This window comes from Mandrillus leucophaeus, unplaced genomic scaffold (assembly GCF_000951045.1).
Source record: "Mandrillus leucophaeus isolate KB7577 unplaced genomic scaffold, Mleu.le_1.0 Scaffold596, whole genome shotgun sequence".
NCBI classification, from domain to species: domain Eukaryota; kingdom Metazoa; phylum Chordata; class Mammalia; order Primates; family Cercopithecidae; genus Mandrillus; species Mandrillus leucophaeus.
The window spans coordinates 948207-969496 of record NW_012106430.1 but is presented as its reverse complement, the minus strand read 5'-3'; the positions used below and the strand labels follow the sequence as shown (position 1 = coordinate 969496).

The following is a 21290-nucleotide window of genomic DNA, read 5'->3' as shown; positions in this document are numbered from 1 at the left end:
CCTCAGTTTCCTCATCTGCAAAGTAGGATTAAATAATACCAGTCTCATATGTGACCTATGTAATGTGACTAACAAATATTTGCTCCCTTTTCTTTTCCCTGGTGAATACTGAGTGAACGGAGCATTGTTTATGACAGCCTATAACAATACATGCAATATATATTATATATGATATGTGTAACAGCATATTTGATTCATATATTATATATATATATATAAAAACTGAAGACCACTTCCTCCTTTCCAGTAGTCTATATTCGACAGGATGTAAGGTAAACAGCTGTCATTCTTTTCTTTCAGTTGTTTTTTTTTTAAGGCCAACAACTTGAAAGACACCTGGTACCCGTGTGTAAGTGAACAGCTTATTTCTAGCCAAAGCAAAGCAGTGACATTTTTAGGCCATTCAGGACCAGTGCAATGTATTGTTTATATTACTTCTGCCAAGGTGGGGATTCCTCCTCTACCTTGAAAAAGAACTCTGAATTCAATGAGAGAGAAGCACAATAAGGAATGAGCCCTTAGATTCGGAAGTCTACCATTCAGTAATTTAATATACCACATGTATGTAAAGCAGATGTAGCATTGCAATTAATATTTGTGCTTTAGAATAACTATTGGGAATCCTCTCCTTGAGGCAAAAGGAGCATGTGCTCACCTATGCCCCAGGTGGAGCCCCGGTTCCTCTAGGACAAACCAGAGATAATATGGAGTAGCCCCTGTGGCTCAGAGGCCAGTGTGATTCCATCAAATGCCACACTGTGTTTTGACCAGAGCCTATTGTCCATTTGGCTGGATGTTCAGATTCATAAATCTGCATCCCTCAAGGCTGGAAGTAAAGCCTAAACTAGCATCCTGGAGAAAAAAGGTCAGCACTTTGATACACATCTCCCCAAAATGGAATTTTAAGGAGCAGAAGCAAAACCTCATCTTGCTCAGAAAGTGGGCGTCTTTGTTCTCTCATGTTTTAAGATTTTGCTAGCTCAGTGTCTCTCCTTTTATTCTGCTGCCTCTTTATTCTGCTGCCTCTCTTTTAAGGACCGAAGAGAAGCCGTCTATGGCTCTTAACTGTTTTCTCACCTAAGATGTTTCGACTTACATGTTGTAGGAAACCCTTACGAAAGGTGTTTTGAGGCATCACAGTTTGCTGTTCTATATTTATTATTTAGTAGAAAAATAGTCAAATTTAACTAATCTAATTTGGTGTTGTGATTGGGAAACATGTGGCTTTTGGTACCTGACCATATGAACCTATGCTATCCTTTGTGCAGTTGACTCCTTGGAAGGCAAAGGAAGGAACAGAAAGCTCTTGGAGATTCTTAAGGGTTAAATAAAAGTCTAAACCTTTGATGTGTGTGCTTTTATCCACTTTGAGAAAATATACTTGACTTAGATTCTTATTTCTGAAAATAAGGCTTTTGTTCCTGCACAGTGCTGGATTGTTAAAAGTCAGATTGCAAAGACACAATTTGTGAATCTTTTTCTCCCCCATAAACAGATACATGTGGGCACTTTGGGCACCAGCCAGGTTCTCCTTGAAGTCTCTGGGAGTCCACATGTGTGTGCCTGAGCAGTATAGCATCACTTCCTGAGTGCATTCGGAGGGCAATATGGCATTTGAATGAGCTCTATCAAAGTGTGATTGTATCTAAAGGCCAAAAAATTTAAGAAATTTTTTTTTCTTTCTAACTCTTTTAACTGCTGCCAAAACAGAGTGGAAAGATAGGCAATGGAGTCCTGTCCTCACTCTCCAGCCAGGCTTCTCATATGGTTCAAGGACAGACCCACTTCTTCCCAAGGCTAGCCCATTGCTTAGGGAATGGAGGCAGTTTTCTCACAGAACCTCTCCTTATTAACAGCGAAGCTGTCTTAGCAGCTATAAATTGCTCACTTCTAATGTCTGATAAGCATAGTGCTCGAATTCAGGCTCTGCTGTTGTCCTAACAGAGTTATGTCACAACAGTGAAGAACCCTGAGTTTGAAGGGAAAGTTGAGTATGTCAGAGATTGTACTCTATCACGTATGGACATTTTCTCTGCAGTCTGAGCCTGAATTGGGAGGACATCACAGATGCATGGCACATTGGACAAGGAGCACATGCATGCATTTAAATCATGTATATCTTACTTTTTTACTGATGTAATTGTGAAATATGTTCTTTTTGCATTCATAATTAGGGGGTGGAACAGATGGTGAAGGCTTAGTTTAAAATAATCTGTCATTAAAATAACCTAGCCTACTGGTAATTCTTCTCTCTAACTGGAGTTAAGTCATAGGAAAAGAGTTTGGGGTGATTTTTCCCCCTTCTGTACTGGAATGTCAAAGAAAGAACTACTAATTTCAGAGTGCTTATATACTCAAAACTTGTCCCTATAGGAGCACCATGGTAAGATGTCACTCTGTGAAATTTGGCTGCAGAGGAATATGCACAAAAAGGAAAGCAGAGGCAAAACTCCTTTGACAAATATAAATCCATTTAGCACAATGCATTAAACATTAGTACACCTTCCATCATGAACCTGTGGTTAGTTCCATACCCTGCAAGGAAATAACCTCATCATTTGACAAGTACTGTTAGAAGCATTCAGCTTTTGGGGTTAAGAAACTATGCCTTACACTTTATATGTTACACTGATGTCAGGGGATATAAATTATAATTACAGGCATTATTATTCAGAGATGCTGTAACTCCTGATTTCTGTATCCAAGCCTCACTTCTTGCATGTGTACCTCATAGACTTACTGGGATGTGACAAAGGAAATCTCCGATCAGCCCTGTCTGGATGGCTAAGAACTGTTTTCAGTAATAAGAAAACTGTCTTGATAAATCAGATACTTGCATGTCTTTAAAATGTCTGTTTTACTGTTTCTTCTAAGATTTTGTTCTCCATCTGCTTTGAGGAAAGCAGATAGATTTCAGCATGGCTTTATAATAAATCTTCTTGAGGAGGGACTAGCATTAACATTTGTGTAGGTTCTTTTTCATCTTAATCCAACCTTAGTTAATAATCAGAAAATTCTACATAGTGAGTAAGAAGATGTAATTAACCCTTTGACCCCAGAATCTTAATTGGCGCCTGTTGAAAACAGTGGGCAGTTTAAAAAAAAATTAAAAAGTAGCCTGCAGTGATTGAACAGCGCAGTATATAATAGCTTTCTTGATTCAAAAATTTTTTTAAAAATTCCACAGACCTTTCAGATTAATCACACTTGGTTTCTAAGACTAACTGACTGCATGTTTTCTTCCTCCTCCCACCTTTTTAAATTGATAACACCCAATTTAAACCAACAATGATGCTACCCTTCAAACTTTTCTAAGTGGCAACATACAGCTAACTATAGACAGAGGCAATGCTGAATCAGAAGGTAGTGGCTATGTGAAAAGTGACCTTGGCAATCCACTTTAGACCTGACTTCATATCCCATTTTTTATTTGAAAGGTAATCAAATCTGAGATATGGACATTGATCTTAGACTATAGGTATAATCGACCAAAATGATAACCATAAAAGTGAAAAATATGGTGAATTAACCGTATTTTTGGGGTGTGTGTGTGTGTTTTGCTTCTGTGATGACTAACAACTAATTTAACTAGTTGTTTTTTCCCCCTACCAAATTGGCCGTTATTTTTAATTGAATTGACTGGATGTCTTTGTGTCATGTAGACATAGACTCATTTTAATCTCACTAGGAAATTGGAACATGTGTTGAAGCCTCTGTTTTTGCCAAACAAAACTGGCCAGTTCTTAGATCGCCACTGCTTAATAGCATCAGATGTTTAGCCTCCAGATATTCTTTTACCCTGCTATGGTGCCCAAACCTCCTCAAATATTTTAGTAAGTACATGAAATCTGAACCTCATGTTAAAACTCACAATCCCTTTTAGTGAGGAAGTAAAGGATATGCGTAGATAGCAAATGACACATCTATTCAGAAATAGCACTGGGTGCTTTGAAGGACATAAAATAATCCATTCTATTCTAAATATCAGGAGGTATCCCAGGCCATAGTAGAAATCTGTGGAATCTGAATCTGTAAATAATCTAAGTCCATAAACTGGACTCCTCAAGAAAATAATTTCCATCCTTAGTAGTCATTACGGTATTTGTGATATAAGGAAAAGGGAGCACTGAGCATGGAGGTAGAACTGGATTTCATGAAAACTGATTGAGTGGTTGTTAGGTGCCAGCTAGATACATAAGGCATCGCCTCGCTGTTGAGAAATTCAGTGATTCAGAAATTCTCTAGTTGAGAGCTGAACAAGCCAACCAGAAGCATACAGTGCCATAAACGTTTTAATAATTTTATGGGAGTGAAGAAGATTTAATCCTGCCTCTGCCACCAACTGGCCATCTGAGCTTGTCCAGCCACTTAGCCTCTCTGTGCCTCAGTTTCCTCCCCTGTAAAATGAAGGTTTAGAACTATAGGATATTATCCCCACACCAGCTTCATCAGTCCATCCTTCTGCATCCAGCCAGGCTTCCAACTGTCCCTTGTGTCCTTAGAAGTTCTCCTGTGATCTCTGTTTGTGTTGTTGCTCTAATTGACAATGACATTAAAATTTGAGAAGATGACTTACACAGTTCTCTGTGATTGTGTACCAAGCCATGGCTATCAGGTCAAAAGGAAAACCTAACAAGCCCTTTTATAAGCTCCAAGGGAATAGTCACAAACGGGAGGGGCCTAATTCTCATGAGTCATCCTCAGGAGACATCTCGTTTGAGGTAAAGATATGTTGAAATTAGATCCTTCCCAAACTTGTAGGAAGGAAATATCTCTCCCTTTGCACTGGTTCAAAGTGAGGTTCTGCTATACTACATCCTGCGCTTGAAAGGCTCTATCAGAAAAGGGCCCAGAGGGTTTGCAGTTTTGTGAAAGGTAGGGAGCCCAGTTCCCTTAGACAGTACAGTATTTTATTCCCAAAAGCTGGTTCTGGGGAAATGTTTCGAAGCAAAGGTGGCCAGGTAACCTCCTATGGAAATACCTTAAGTAATTTCTTGCCATCCTACTTCCCCTCTGTCTTGTACCCACAGTGGGAGGATTCTATCGTTTGAACACAAATTGTTCAAAAACAAGGGATGATGTTTAAGATGTCACAGGCTGCCTCTTAGGGTAAATATTTTAATTTCAGAAATGTTGTGAGTATTCGCCTTTTCATTAATTCACACATATCAATTAGAGAATCTTTATTTTTATTGGAAGGTAGTATAGTTAGTTATTAAGTCCCACTGCCAAAGTTCAACTCTAAACTCCAAACTAGGAATAGGCTTGTTGCCTAACTTCACTAATCCTCAATTTCCCTGTATATAAAAAGTGGATAATAATACAATAATTTCATATAGTACTTGTGAAAATTAAAAGAGACAATATGTGCAAACTGCTTAGCACAGAATGCTTAATAAATGTAAGCTGGCATTATTGTATTATTGTAGCTAAAAGCTCATCTATCATGTAATTTGCTCTTTAGTGGAACAATATAATGTGACTTTTGAATTGTTTTCAGAACCCAAGAAATCAGAGGAGGGGGTTAGGTGTCATCCACAGTTTCTGACCAGTGGGGCAGTGAAAACATGTCAGGAAACAGGAAAATCCACTGTTTTTTTTTTTTTTTTTTTTTGAGACAGAGTCTTGCTCTGTTGTCCAGTCTAGAGTACAGTGGTGTGATCTTGGCTCACTGCAACCTCCTCCTCCCAGGTTCAAGTGATTCTTGTACCTCATCCTCCCAAGTAGCTGGGATTACAGGTGTGCCACCACACCCAGCTACTTTTGTATTTTTAGTAGAGATGGGGTTTCCACCATGTTGGCCAGGCTGGTCTTGAATTCCTGGTCTCAAATGATGTGCCCACCTCAGCTTCCCAAAGTGCTAGAATTACAGGCATAAGCCACTGTATCTGGCAGAAAATCCAAATTTTATATATACATACAGACATATATATGTATGTGTGTATCTGTATGCATGCATATATATACACACATACATATATAAGAATATATATAATATATAGTCTCCCCAAAATTCAGTATTTTAGGAGACTGAAATTATTCCTAGGATTTGAGAAGGTACATATTTCTAACTAAATTTACACACTTCTTCCACCTTTCTATATTTTACAAATTTTGTCATTAATTTAGTGTTTTCGCATACCTTGTTCCTAGCATGGGTTTCCTGTATTTGCAAATTCACAGCCTTTTTTTTTTAACACCACTCACATTTAAAAACTTTTTCTTGTACAAGCAGCACTTGTGCAATCTACCTTGTTAAAAATAAATATAAAGCAAAACAAAAGATGTGAGGATGACAGAGGGTGTAGGATGCACTGGATTGCAAGAATTTGAAACAAATTTAACCTCAGTTTGGATGCTGTATTGCAGGTGGAGTTCATGATGATTTACACCATTCATCAAACTGAAAATGCAACCCTCCATTGGGAAAGTAGACTGAGGTTTTAGGAGTTACAGATGATGTGTAGCATCCTTTTTCTTTCTTTATTCTTTCTTTCTTTCTTCTTTTGTTCCATTTCAGGAGTTGTGATAGAAACTAGAACTGTCGCTATAAAACTTTAATAGAGAGTTTTGCAAAACAGGATTACAGTTTGTCAGATTGCAGCCCATAAACATTATCCCTTAATATATTGACATTTCCTATTGTTCTAACATAGTGGGCACTAGGAGTAAAGAAGGCATCATTCCTTATTAATTAGCAAATTGTTGATGTTCAGAGTAGTGCAAGTAGTGATTTTACCTGCTCTTGATATAGGAAGCCTTTTCTTCTTTCATTTCATTACGATCTTTATTCCTGTTCAACTATTTAATGGAGAATCTTGCTGATTTAATCTCAGTAACCACTGAATCCAAAAAAAAATAAAGGCAACATCTCATAAAATCAGCATGACCTTATTTTGTACATGAATGCAATGTATCTTGATCAGAATGAAAGAGACATAAGTCCCTAAAGTAAAAGAAAGCTTTCAGTCTTAATTCAGACATTTAATTTATTCATGTATAATGCAATACTAAAAGATCTTAGGACTTTCATTAAACACGGAGAAAAAAATGGTCTTAAATTCAGCGTGGCCGAGCGCGGTGGCTCACGCCTATAATCCCAGCACTTTTGGGAGGCCGAGGCGGGGGCGGATCACCTGAGGTTAGGAGTTCGATACCAGCCTGGCCAACATGGTGAAACCCTGTCTCTACTAAAAATACAAAAATTAGCTGGGCATGGTGGCACGTGCCTGTAGTCCCAGCTACTCGGGAGGCTAAGGCAGGAGAATTGTTTGAACCCAGGAGGTAGAGATTGCAGTGAGCTGAGATCATGCCACTGCACTCCAGCCTGGGAGACAAAGCAAGACTCTGTCTTAAAAAAAAAAAAAAAAAAAAAAAATCAATGTATTGCTTTCTCAGTGGCCTTACTAATTAAATCTGCATCCTTTATATTTATTAATCTATTTATATTTTTTTTCCTGCAGTCCCTGGATGGCTTTGTATTTGCACTAAATCAAGAAGGAAAATTTTTGTACATTTCCGAAACAGTCTCCATCTACCTAGGCCTCTCACAAGTAAGTAAAACAATTTTAGATTCTTGGCAGTGATTATGAAGCCTTCTTCAGCCTCATGTTTTTCCTTCTTCAAGGAATATTCTGTTTAGCATGAATTATCAAATTTATTATTTAATGGCTTTACCTGACTGTTCTCTCAAAGTCAGTGAGAAACCTGTGTGTCAGTGTTGAACATTCAGAATAAACTTGTGCTCAAAAACTTTAGTTCCCCTCCCCACCCCGCAAGGATCATTATTAATTTATTGAGAACAAATGAAGTTTCTTCCCTTGGTTGTTTTGAACTTTGAAACCTCTGTGCCCGGTAGGAGAGGGACACACTAATAGTGCTTCCCTTGTGTCCTATTACTGGATGTTTATGGAGTACCCTGCATTGTCCTGGGAGCTGACACAATGGCAGGAGTCATTTGGAGTCAAGAAATACTGAAAGAGACCATTAAAATGTGTTGCAGGGAGGGTTCCAGCAAGGATATATTTTGCTGCCTTTGCAAATGCTTCCAAATGCTGAAAGATGATTTCATAAAATAAGATAGCTTTTCATTATTTGCCATTTAATTACTCACATGTGTTTTTTGGAGAGTAAAAGAAAAGAAAATGGAGGCTGACGGGCCAGGGACAAAAACCCTGGATGTTACTTCTCGAAATTCCCCTGGAACACAAAAATTTAAGTTCCAGTGAATTCCAAGACATGGGCTGCATCTAGTGAATGCCAAAATATCCTGAAGCAAGGTTTGCAATTCAGCTAATTATCCAGATGTTTTCTGCATAAAAAGGCTGAACATCTGGGTATTTGCGCCCATACAGGTGATTGGCTGAGTTTGACCCCTTTCATCTGGTGATTTGGCATGAGGAAAACACTGCCTCGGTGGGAGGGATTCTGTGTGTGTGTGTGATGATCTGCCAAGTTGGATAATCTACCGCTCATTCAGTTGCCCCTTGAAGCTAGAGATAGAGATAAGATTTGTCTCTCTCCTTTAAAACAGGACCCACCCCAGACTCCTTGCTTCTGAAAGTTGGCACAGCTCTAAGGAGGCATCCAGCAAGTCTGGACCCTTTTGGCTGTTAGTGAGTTTGCCGGGTAATAGCTAAATCAAGAAAGACATTGGAAAATAATAGAGAGAGATATTTGGCATGTGAGGAGGCTTGGGGAAGGAGGAGAACCACTGCCAAATTTGATTATTTACTGTTGAGAATCCAAACAAGGGTCTGTTCTGTTAATGCTTTTTGAGGAACATGCAAGCTCTCAACTATAGTGTATAGAGTAATTCTATCTTATGTGGACTTTAGCAAACCAAATGATAGAAACCGAGCTTTTGTCAACTCAGTATTAGTATTCTTGTATCTTGTTGAAAGATCTGGTTTTGTAATAGCCTTTAATAGACTTTAAGCCTTGTCTTAATCTGTCTGGGACCTAGTATTGAGAATCTTCAATTTTGAAATTGGCGAGCCACCATGTTGCGATGTTGTTATTACCATATAGAACTGAAAACACCACTGTTTGTTGTTCTGCAATGCACATATTCATGTTTCATGCAGGGTATCCAGCAAAGTTTAATAAGCCAGTAAAGAAGAAGGATGAATAATTAGTTTAAGCAGGTAAATGCTAATTAGGGAACTCCTGAAAAGCATCCATTATATACTAGCTCAAAACACATTTTACAGCCCTGGTTAGTGGTGTAATCCAAATTCTGTCAAGGCAACTGCATTTTCTGTAATTGAGATGTGTATGTTTGCTTTGCATAACAGATGGCTCTGTATGCTTAGACTGATAGCTAGGAAAATAATAATTGCATTATTCTGGCCAAAAGAATATTAGCTCTTGGGTTTTGGCCATTTCAGTCAGTCCTCCTGCCAGCACAGCATATGCACATATATGGATTGGATTTTCAAGGAAATTGATGCATCTGGAATAGTGCGGCCATCTGAAATATCATCTGTTCAAGAAAAATTTGGCTTTAACCCTATGCTGGTTTCTCCTTAAAAGTATTTTATTTAGCTGCTTTTCTACTGTATCATCACGTAAAATCTGAAACAAATAATGGATGTTTCTGTGAAATAAAGCAGCTATGTAGACATGGTCCAGTATCTGGCAATTTCTGTGCAGTCAGTCCCAGATTTTATATATAATGGGTTTTAAAGCACATCCCAGTAGTCAGCATCTTGACTTATCCAGGGGTGGACCCTGGCCAAAATGTGCCATTGCCTTCTCCTGTGGTGGATGTGTTCAGCGTTGGCAGAAACTGTCAAATATGCAGGTAGAGGCTACGAGATAGGAGATATGGGCCTTCATTTGGCAGCACTACACAACTGAATTGATGAGGGGTCAATCAGTAGAAAGTGATTTATTTTTGCATATACCAATTTATGTACCTAAAAGTGATTTTTGCATATACCAATTTATGCATTTAGTGTTCAAAACTGAAGCTTAAGAATAGTTCTGCATTAGCATAAAAATAATCTGATAAGAACATGATATATTTTTAAATACCCAAAGCATGAGAGAAAAAAAAATCTATGCTAAAACTCTGGAAAAGAGTTTTCTACCCAGTTAAGTTTCTGAGTCCTAATAGAGAAATCGAAGTCCCCAAGACACAACTCTTTCCAAGTTTCTTCAATGCCTTTTTTCAGCTGTAGGGGTTGTGGGGTGATATACAAAGTAAATATACTCTAAGTCAATTAAGCATTTGTTCTTTTATGAGCGCGCGCACACACACACACACACACACACACACACCCTTAATCAAATGCAAACCAAATGCTCTGCTTATGTTCTACAACTTTGGCTAAGTGGTTATTCCATCAAATTCTAGACAGTGATAAGCAATCTATAAAGTTATGGTCCCTCCTTTCCTTTCCAAATAGTTTTGTTAAAGACAGTGTGTAACTCTGTCATCAAAGACTTGTCCAGTGAAATTGTTGAGGAGGACTGTGAGCATGTCAGTTTGTTGCAGAGCATAGCTGTGTCTGTGTTTCTAACTCTCAAGATATCCCTTCCTCAGTTTTATTTTCTTTCAATGTGTACATAAATGTGGTGGCTTTAAAACAGCTTCTGCTCAGGAAAGAATTAGAATTCTTTTTTAGCTCACAATAAAACAAGATAGGGAACCTTCTACTGAGCTCTGTTGTGTAGCGTGAGGATAGAGACAGCCAGAGCGGATTTTCTCTTTGACACTCCCTTGGGTGGGACAGCTCTTGGTGTCCAGGGCATGTGCTTGCCGGGTATTCTCTTTAAAGTATTCTCATCTTGTTGTAATTATGGGAATTAGTGAATGATGGTGATTTCTGAACCTCCTCAATAATCCTCTTGACTTTGCCAGATACACACACACACACACACAGAGAGAGAGAGAGAGAGAGAGAGATGTATATATTTAACCTAACAACATCCAAGAAGTGGTTTCAGGTTATAGAAGTATCCACTGTTGACTTGCTTTCCTGTGTAAAAATGATTCCCAGTTACTCACCAAGAGGCCTTATCTTAAAAGAAGATTCCCACATACTGATGCTGAGTTTGGCTTGCATAGAGACTAAATAACTTCTTATACCTGGTGATGGCATTCAGAGCTGCTCATAACAGCTCTGCTTTCTAGCTATAATGGAACAGGCAGACGTGAAAATGAATTAAGAAAACAGAATGGGTTCCCTAACCCTGAAAATGTAGCAATGATATATGGCCAGCATTTATGAAATATCTTCCAAAATGTAAGGGGCTTAATCGCCAAAGAATCCAAAAGAGACTTTACATGATAAATAAAAAATATTTCTAGTTGATATAGGATTTAAAGCTTAGAGAAATATTTATTTGTTGGCTTATACTCTCCTCTTTCCACAAAGGATTTGAAATAGCTTACATAAACACATATGATAAAAATAATGTCAAAATAGAACTAGGGAATAAGGAAAAGGAGATAAGCAAAAGTAGGTAAACTATTACCACATAGTAGGAAAACACAAAAAAGGGGCTCATAAAAAGACCATTTAGTACAAATGGTCTTTATTAAAGCTTCAGATTTAACCATGAGCTTCATGGTAACCAAAGCAAAAAGGGAAATCCAGTCAACCATCAAAAATGAAAAACCATTGTTTCTTAAGGAAAGCAAAGTTTTTCTGGGACTGAAATCTGAAAATCTCACGTACAATTTTGGTAGAGCTAACCTGTAGATTATGACATCAGTTTGCTTCCACTGGAGTCCATATTCACAGCAAGGCTGTCGTGATCCACACAGCAAACACAAAGACCCAAATTACAAATCTCCTAACAGGCAGAAGCCCGTTCCCCGCCAGCCATAGCTGTGCGGAAGACCATTTGGAGAGCGAAATTCTGTTCCCGCATCCAGGTCTCATAATAGCATTGGCTAGTTTGGTGGTTTACATGGTTTCAAATCGGCTTTCCTTCACCCATACTCACATCCTGCATTTTCTTCTAAATCCTCATGGGAAATTCACATTATCATTGCCAGAGGCAGAGGACATGAGAGACTCAGTTAACCAGAGAATACAATTGGACTCACATCCTCTGAAAACATTTTTTCTGGAAAGTGAGGTGAGACAAGATAATTCTGATGCACACCTATCCCAGCAAAGTGCTTTCAGGTTAATGTAGAGTCCTGTTTACAACAAAATGAGATCTAGAGCAAGCCAGGATATGTACACATTTGTATGGGGTGATATCATTAGAAAATACCCTACGTGCCAGCTAAAGCCTCTCTTGAAATGTGTTCTAATCACCCCCCACTGCCTCCAGTCCCCTCGTGCACATAATGAGTCACTTCCCTTTTTTCTCATCTAGTTCTCACCCTTATATAAGGTATTTCCTGGCTATTGTAAGCCAGCCAGAAGGTAGCTGCAGACAAGGTTACAAATTGACTTGATTCAAGGCAGCTTGCTGAAAAGGGCAGGGTGGCTGCAGATTATAATAAGAGTTAATAGAGGTGAAGGTGAAAGGGGGTTAGTGGTTGTTTTAAATTTGGTATTTTTTTTAAGCCATGCAGATATATTTGCCATAAACTCCTTTCCTTATCCTGTTGTTCATCTCCATATTTTAGATTTCTCTGCATTTGTTATATAGAATGGCAAATAAAATTACAGCTACAGCACACAAGTACAAGGTCAAATAAATGACAGAGCTCAGTCTATTTGTGAAGCTATTCTGAAAGGGAACCATGGTGCCAAATGTGGTTTATTTGAATAATAAAGAAGAATTAGATTCCCCTGATAACTTGGCCGAGGGCCAATAAATCACTGGAGGTTAAAGATGCTTTGCAACTGCCATGTCTTTCTTTTGCTTTTCCAAAGTGCAAGCCTCACTCTTCCATTCTGTGTTTTTCAATGCAAATCAAGTTGAGGTTAGTATGTAGCTAACACTCTTACTTCCCTGCTTGTAAAAGATATATATATATATATTTCTTTAGTGGGGTTTAAAAAAGAGAAGACATTAGCTTTCCTTACAAGTTATTCTCTTGTTTGGCATCATCACATCCTAGAGAGCTGGAATATAAAGACAAAAAAGGTATTATTTCAACACAGCAGAGGGATTGCAATGATGGAGCCAAGTGTTAGCATTTTTGCAGTGGGTGTTCTAAATTTATTCAATGCTAGGGTAACTGGAGTTCTTTTAATAAATGAATGCAAATACTGCTTTATGGCCCCCCTTTTCAAAATATTTCAAGTACACATACCTTAATTTTTAAAAAAGAAGAAAAATATATAAATTTCTGCAGCTGTGACCGCCCCCCACCCACCCCAACTAGCAAGTCTACATTTTTCTCCTGTACACTAATCATAAAAAGTTCATCACTTCTGGGTGTAACAAAGAAAAATGCCCTTTTGAAGGTGGAAGCTCTGAGGGTTTGGAGACTATTGAGAAAATATAAGTATCAAAATAATTCAGAAACAGTACAAGGCACAGTGGCACATTATCAATTTACAACATTTAAATTGATAAATGCTTGGTGGTGAAGGCCTACAAGGGCACTTTGAAAAGCAAATAGCGACCTGGTGAAGAAATTGATTTTTCCCCCCCGAAAATGACTGCATGATGCATCATTTGACTGCATGCTGTCCGAGTGCTTGACAGAGATAATCTCAGCAATCCCACGGGTGACCTTATCGTTCTCACCAGGGCAACTTTGTCTACGTTCTGACTTTGTGCATGTCAAGGTTCCTCCCTGCAGGATCCTTGGGGGAAAAAGTTCCTCTGTTCGATCCAGATATTGAACTGCTCGTTCTTCCCCCTTTTCCTTCCACCCCACCCTTCCAAATAGGCAAACATGCCTCTTTATTTCATCCATAATTATGAATGAGCCAGGCAGAAGAATACAGCTCTGTGCTCTGTATCTTTGTTGAAGCTCCTAATACCTTTTAGTTCATAGTTCTTAGGTGATCATCTATATTTGCAGGGATCTTTTTACCAGAAAGAGTAGAAAAAATCCCTAATGTTCTTATAATGCATTGCCACCTTGAGCAGAATGGAAAAAGATAACCAGTTTCTTTCTTCTCTGTACTTGCAGGATGTGTTTTTTTCCTCTCTCCCCTGTCATCTTTACATAGAACCCTTCTGAAACTCTCTTAAGTCATACATGTCAGTATCTAATAATATTATTCTCTTACAATCCAATGATTTAAGGTATGTCTCTTATAACCTTAAAATTATGTAACAATGACATAAGGCCCAGATAGCACGTCACCTGTGCTATTTGGCTTTGAATCCCAATGGCAGCCTCTTTGCAGAGATTTGATAGAATCCACAGGGCTTCTTCAGGACCGTTGGTGTTTGGAAAGTATTTTTCTTCCACAGGGGAATCAACAATTTTTTTATGCCTAGAATTTTCTATTGATATGTATGAATGTGTGTATGTGTGTGTCTGTTGATCAGTAATCTTCCTGCCACACAGCTTGTCGTTGATAATTACAATTCTTGATTAGCCACTTCTTGAAAGCAGCAACACCCTGCCTGGTTTGGCACCCTGAAGCCCCAGTCCCCACTGCCTCTGACACCCTCAGTTCACCATATTCAACCCCTTTTACCTCCTTCTTTCATCCACAACATTAATTCTGAGTGAACAAGACGTGCTTCCTTGCTTTTGACAAGATTTGCTGCAGTCTCATGCGACAAAAACCCAACACTCATTCCAGATTCAGAAAGTAGGATTTATAACAGCATTTTAATTTAATGTTGGATGTCGAACATATAAAGAGATCACAGTAGTACTAGAGCTGAAAATTGATGCCTTTTTTATTAGTGTCCTCTCAGAAGTGGGTGAGACGCTGTTTGTGCAATGGAGCACAGAGCAGCACAGTCAGATGAATGAGGATATGCTATCTGCAAGGAATCATATTTCAAGCCACTGTCGGCCTCTATTGATGTGCTCAGAGTTGAAAGGTTATGCTAGTAAATGCCATCCGAATTTCCAGCATTAGAAATCGGTAGAATAATCTGCTGGCTGTCACTTTATGCTCAGCCTAAATGCACTGCACAGGGATGTTTTACTTATTTTAACTCCAAATTAATTTCTTATTACAGGTGCATTTCTTTCTCTCCTCATGCTTTCATCAGTGCCCAAATGGGACTGATTTTTAACAGGTCTTCAGAGTAGACCACTATCTGTGAAAAAAAATGAAAGAAGTGTGCGTCATCGTACGTGAGAATCATGTTATTCTTATTTATTCCTTTGAACATATTTTTTCCAGACAGTGAGGCTAAAACACAGGAAGTTTGTGCACAGGGAGCTTTTCTTGTTAGACTGAATCATAGAATCTCAGGATAATTCAACATAAGCTTACCATTTTCAAATGTATGAATTGAAGACCTACATTGCTTCTTAATTTCTGGACTTAAAGTGAGCAAGAAAAAAAAAGGAAGATGGAGTATTCTTCATTTTATAGTTGAGGAGATCTCAAGTCAGAAAAAAAATACTTTGTAAGGAGCTGGTTAATTTTATTTGTGTGGATCAAATAGTATTTTCAGATTCATTTTGAAGTAGAGCACTGAGCAAAAAGTAAGATTAAGAAAATTTAGTCATCATTCTAAGTCGGTAATTTATTCATTTTTAAATAATGAAACGGTGTTTTTCTGAATTAACCCATGTATTATTCATGCAGGCATTGGCAATGTAATGTCCCTGGTTTTCTGGAAAGCAATATACATTTCTTTGCCTGACAAGCAGTATTTTCTATATGGTATTAATTTAATGGCTTATTTTATTATGCAAAGTTAGAAAGTAAAGATAATTTCTGTCCATAATGTGGTGCTTATATAGGCAGTATATGCAAAATAATACCTCTACACTTAAGCTGGCTATCCTTCCTCAGTTAGCTTGGACCCTATAAGAATGATGAGTGAATGCAAACTGCTCATATGAAGAATAAGAAATAGCTTGACCTTCTGGAAAGGAGGTCATAAAATCATTAAATTCATGTGAAATCCAAATTTCATTTCTACACACACACATTCAATCTATATTGGGTTTTAGCTCTTACATAAGAAGATATGGTTTTCATGACAGAAGTAACATGGCAACAATTTCAGTGATAATTTCAGTAGGACTATCATAAGGAAATTGACTTTAGATTTTTGTATAAGTTCTAGAACTAGGCTGGTAACCTGAAAATTGATGTCAGTTTTAGACAACAAATGCCCTATGGCTTTTTATCTTTCATCCTCACTCCCTTCTTTGGAATGACAGTCCAAAGATGTAATCTCTTTTCCTTAAAATCATCATTGTGAAAGAGACTGATAGCAGTTGAATTATTTAAAGTATCTTTTGATGCATTTTTGTGTAAATATGTGTTTATTCACATGTCTATATATGTTTATAAATGCATACAATTGGTTTCTTTCTGATATGGTTTTCATGCCTACTGCATTTTTATCTACAGATATAAATAATTTCCAAAATGATTCACTAAAGCAGCACACCAGGTTTTCCTTTGGGTGTCTCTTCCTCCTTTCAGGCTCCTACAGCTGCAAATTTACCACATTCAATAATAAGACAAAAACTTTCTCTGATCCGTTAATTTTTAATGTGCTGGCAGATTAAATCTATTACTTTCAATAACTATGCAAACTTTTTGAGAGCAAGAGAATGTATGCAGAAAGAAGTTTTCCCTGGGAAGGAAAAAATACGGCCTAGATTGGATGTTTTAGGGCAGTTCAAGGCCCTTGGCAGAGGTAACACAGATACCTGTGGGCCATGTGTGGGTTTTGGTGAACCTAGGAAGTATGTCAGTAACATGCATTTGGGTATCAGGTAAATAATTACAGACGCTGTTTAGATTTTCATCTAGGTTTTGGAGAAGCAAACTTTATATTAAGAAAGCCCTTCCCTCTTGGCCTTCTCTCGCCAGTAGAAACATTGTTTTAGGACCCCAGGTAATCCTGTTTAGCACTGCTTTGCCATGGAAACAATAAAAAATTGGTTCTTCACTAGGAACGCGCTAAAGCTTTAAGGAACATGCAGATAGGAGATGGTTTCATGAACCTCTGAGTTTTACTCTATAGCTCTGACCTTCAGGTATTTGTTCCTACTCTGCTTTCTTCGATAATTCTTTCTGGCTAAAGTCCCTACTTGTTAAACTTGGTATTTATTAGGAACTTAAAAAACATTTGTACTAAATGTTCTTGTCCTTATAAATAGGGGAGATGCAGAAATACTTCCAGAAAATGTGAATGATAATGCTAGCTCTATCTATGGTAAAGATCTGGCTCTTCACCATAAAATGTACAGGCTTGCCTCGCTTTAAGAAACGTTACGGCTAAAAACCTGCCAGATGACTAAGTAAGAGATTATTTGTATTACAATACAGATGGGGTATTTGTGTTCCTTTAAGTGGTGAGTTCCTTTTTTGGGCTTTAAATGTCTATACAGAGATTGTTATCTAATCTACAAAATCAAAAGGGAATGAAGGAAAGAGAGAGAGGCACAAAAATTAAAGTATTCAGAGGCATTCCATTTTAAGATCAATCAGAAATGAGGATGGAAAATGAGATTCTGTTGGCAGACAACTTTTTAAGATCCCTCCTAGTAAGCACAGATCTCCTCAGCCTTGGTTGCCAAGTGCAATGGGAATGTTGCTTGCAACTTGGTCGTCTGGAAGAGGAAAACACGATCCGACTGTTCAGTCTAGTTGTCCAGGGTCACTTCAAAGTGCTGTGCAGCAGTGGTTTTGCATGCTTGTGATGTCCTGTCTACATATCTGTGTGAATTACAAAAGTCTACACATCCCTGAGGACAGAAGATGCAAATTCAAGGAAAATAAGAGGTGAGACTAGGAACCAATTCCCTGAAATAATAATAAAAAAACCCCATAATTTTTCCGGTTCATTAATTAAAATTGACGTTGCCGGGTTTGCAAAGACCAAGAAAGGACCGTGCCATTCCACTACATTTCAAAACCTTTTCACTTGAGCAGACAAGTAAATCATGCAATTACTGGGACTCATTCAGCTCTTTAGTAAAAACACGGGCCTGCAACCTTGGCTGTAGCATACATGGAAATTAGAAGAGTTGAACTGAAGATATTTCTAAAATGTCACAACTGCTCTGTGACACTGGATGATATGTTTATCCTTTCATTATCACTTAGAACACCTGGGGCGGTGCTCAGGAAATCAGATAGTGCCTTTTAAAATAATTATAAAAGAAGCATAGATTAGCAAGCTGAAGGGAAAACAGACAATCCTGAATCATGACGTTACTAATTTTGAGCTGTTTGGGGGCATCAGCTTCCAAGTCACAACAGTGTAATAACTGACTGCAACTGTCAGCAGTACTGAGGAGAGAGAGTGCCAAGTATGAGTATTTCTAAAAAGCAAATGTTTCCTGGAGATGAAATCCAAGCATTCATATATTCTGTTTATAAAATTAAGACACTCCGTTGGTGGTGTTTCCTATTGTCAGTTTCTGGCTGGATCCTTTTGTCTGTTAGACATGGAGTCTTTGGAAAAGCAGGAGAAAGGGCTCTGGACTGGGATCCAGGAGGCCTGGTTCTGGTCTTGCCTCTGCTGCTAGTCAGGCCAGTGACCTTGGAGCAGCCCGAATCTTCATTTTTCTTAAGCGTGAAACGAAAGGGCAATTTCTCAGATTCCTTCTTCTTTAAAATGTGTGCTCTCTGCAGTTCATCCAACGCTGGACATTTTTTCATAAGCACTGGGGTAGGGCTGGGGGAGGGGAGCCTGGTGAAGTAGGCTATTTTATTTTTAACCTTCAAAGGAATTTAGTTGAGCAGATGCTACCCTGAACTAGTCAGAGTAGAAAAGAAATGATATGGCTTTTAAAGGGCACATCTAGCATATCTACTGGGGTAAAGTAATTCTGGCAATGCTTCAAAGGATATAACTTTTGATGGTAAAGTAGGTAGGCTATGGAATGAAATCACATATGGCAGGCTGTCAAAGTCTCCTACACTTTCAGTACATTTATGTAAGTGCAAATGGAGGCTGCTTAGATGGAGTCCCTAGCAATTTCCTGCTAAGACTGCTTTCAGATTATCTGATAGTATTTGACTAAATTATCTCTGTAGACGCTGAGGACAACTTTTATGATCAAATATTTTGAAATTAGTTTTCCTTGTTGGCAGATTATCTGAAATATGAATTGCTCTCGTTTGAGCACTTGAAATTGAAAGGCTTTTGGTAACAGCAATTATACAAAAACAAGGGTACTGAAGTGCTGTATATCATGCTGAAGGGGATATGTTTATAGGTCAGTGATGTCAATAACTGGAGTTCTCACAGATACCTCATCGTTACCCTTTTATTGTGGGCTAATGCAAAGGACAGACTGACTCTCTTTCACAAGGGTATTTCATTTTCTAGAATAAATACTGATTTTCTTGACCCTCGACACTTACACATAGTCAATTCATATTTATTATATTTCCCAAACCTTTCATAGGGTGGCTGAGGGTCTAAAAAGTGGAAAATACACAGAAAATATATAAAATTCTAAACAATTCAGAGGTATTATTATTCTAATGATTGACTTGTGCATTCCTGGTGCCTTCTCTGGGAGGTATTTCAATCATTCTGTGAGCCTTATCTGTTCATATTTGTAGCCTCCTAATTAACAATAGTTACAACTTTTTAAAAAAAATTTAAAAGGCTTTAAAACGAGAAAGAAAGGAAAGGATGCTTGGAAGAGGCCCAAGCGGGTGACTTGAAGAACAGGTGCCCTGACTAACATTTATTAAGCTATTACTCTGTGCCAGGCACTGTTCTAAGTACTTTAAATAAATTAAGGTGTGTAACCCTAACGATTGTTAGGTACTATTTACAGTCTCCATTTTATAGATAAGAAAACTGAGGCAAAGAGGTTAAATAGCTTGCCCAAGATCATACAAGAAGGAAGTGGCAGAACTAGCATTTAAACCCAGCCCTCTTGACTCCAAAGCACTCATTGTTAACCAGTAATGCTAGTTACCTCTGGACAGTTTTACATAATTGGCATGTCGAATTATTCATTTTATGTGTTAAGAGAAACTGAGACATGGTACAATTAAGCATCCTGCTCAGAACTATAAAATAGTTATTCTTGGCCAGGCGCCGTGGCTCACGCCTGTAATCTCTACGCTTTGGGAGGCTGAGGTGGGTGGATGACAAGGTCAAGAGATAGAGACCAGCCTGGCCAACATGGTGAAACCCTGTCTCTACTAAAAATACAAAAATTAACCAGGTGTGGTGGCGGATGCCTGTAGTCCCAGCTACTCGGGAGTCTGAGGCAGGAGAATCGCTTGAACCCGGGAAGCGGAGGTTGCAGTGAGCCGAAATCATGCCACTGCACTCCAGCCCGCAGACAGAGTGAGACTCCTTCTCAAAAAAAAAAAAAAGTTATTCTCGGCCGGGCTCGGTGGCTCAAGCCTGTAATCCCAGCACTTTGGGAGGCCGAGACGGGCGGATCACGAGGTCAGGAGATCGAGACCATCCTGGCTAACACGGTGAAACCCCGTCTCTACTAAGAAATACAAAAAAACCTAGTCTCTACTAAGAAATACACAAAAAACTAGCTGGGCGAGGTGGCGGGCGCCTGTAGTCCCAGCTACTCGGGAGGCTGAGGCAGGAGAATGGCGTAAACCCGGGGGGCGGAGCTTGCAGTGAGCTGAGATCCGGCCACTGCACTCCAGCCTGGGCAACAGAGCGAGACTCCGTCTCAAAAAAAATAAATAAATAAATAAAAATAAAAATAAAAGTTATTCTCACAATGCTAATGGTGTAAATGAACTTGTGAAAACATCAGTAAAGTTATATAGATACACCTGAAAATTCTGATACTCAACATTTTTAGAAATATTCCAAGATTCAGTAGAGTAGTAGGGCCTAGTAATCAATAAAACAGGTCCAAACCCACGGTTCCCATGACACTCACCACACTGTTAATTGCATCCATGCATGCCAGCATTCAGCTAGTATTTGCTGAATGACCTACATGTGCAAAAACTGTGCCGGAAACTGAGGCTATTGATAACTAAGGCGTAGTTCCTGCCCTTAAGGAGCTGGTGCCTACAAGATGCCTTAAACATGGCAACCAAGCTACGATGACCTATGAGTGTTAAGTCTCAAATATTTTAGTGAATACTGAATGTCATGGTCACAATGGAGAGATCCACTACAAATCACGAAAATAGAATGTGGATAACTAACTCTGCCTGGAGAAGTTTGCAAAGAATTTACTGAAGAAAAAGTAACGCTTTTGGTCAGGGCTTGAAGGGCATTTTCTGTGTAGGAAAGGGAAAGGTAGTATTCCA

General features: G+C 38.6%; 1 protein-coding gene across 1 annotated transcript in view; it reads left to right on the top strand.

Annotated features, from left to right (window-relative positions):
• Positions 1-21290, top strand: part of NPAS3 (neuronal PAS domain protein 3) — a gene marked incomplete at its 5' end in the record, with an annotated part of 876143 nt that overhangs the window by 624766 nt on the left and 230087 nt on the right. The window contains one exon of the mRNA XM_011999525.1: positions 7464-7553. Coding sequence (XP_011854915.1) covers positions 7464-7553 — 90 coding nt within the window. The remainder of the gene's footprint in view (positions 1-7463; positions 7554-21290) is intronic.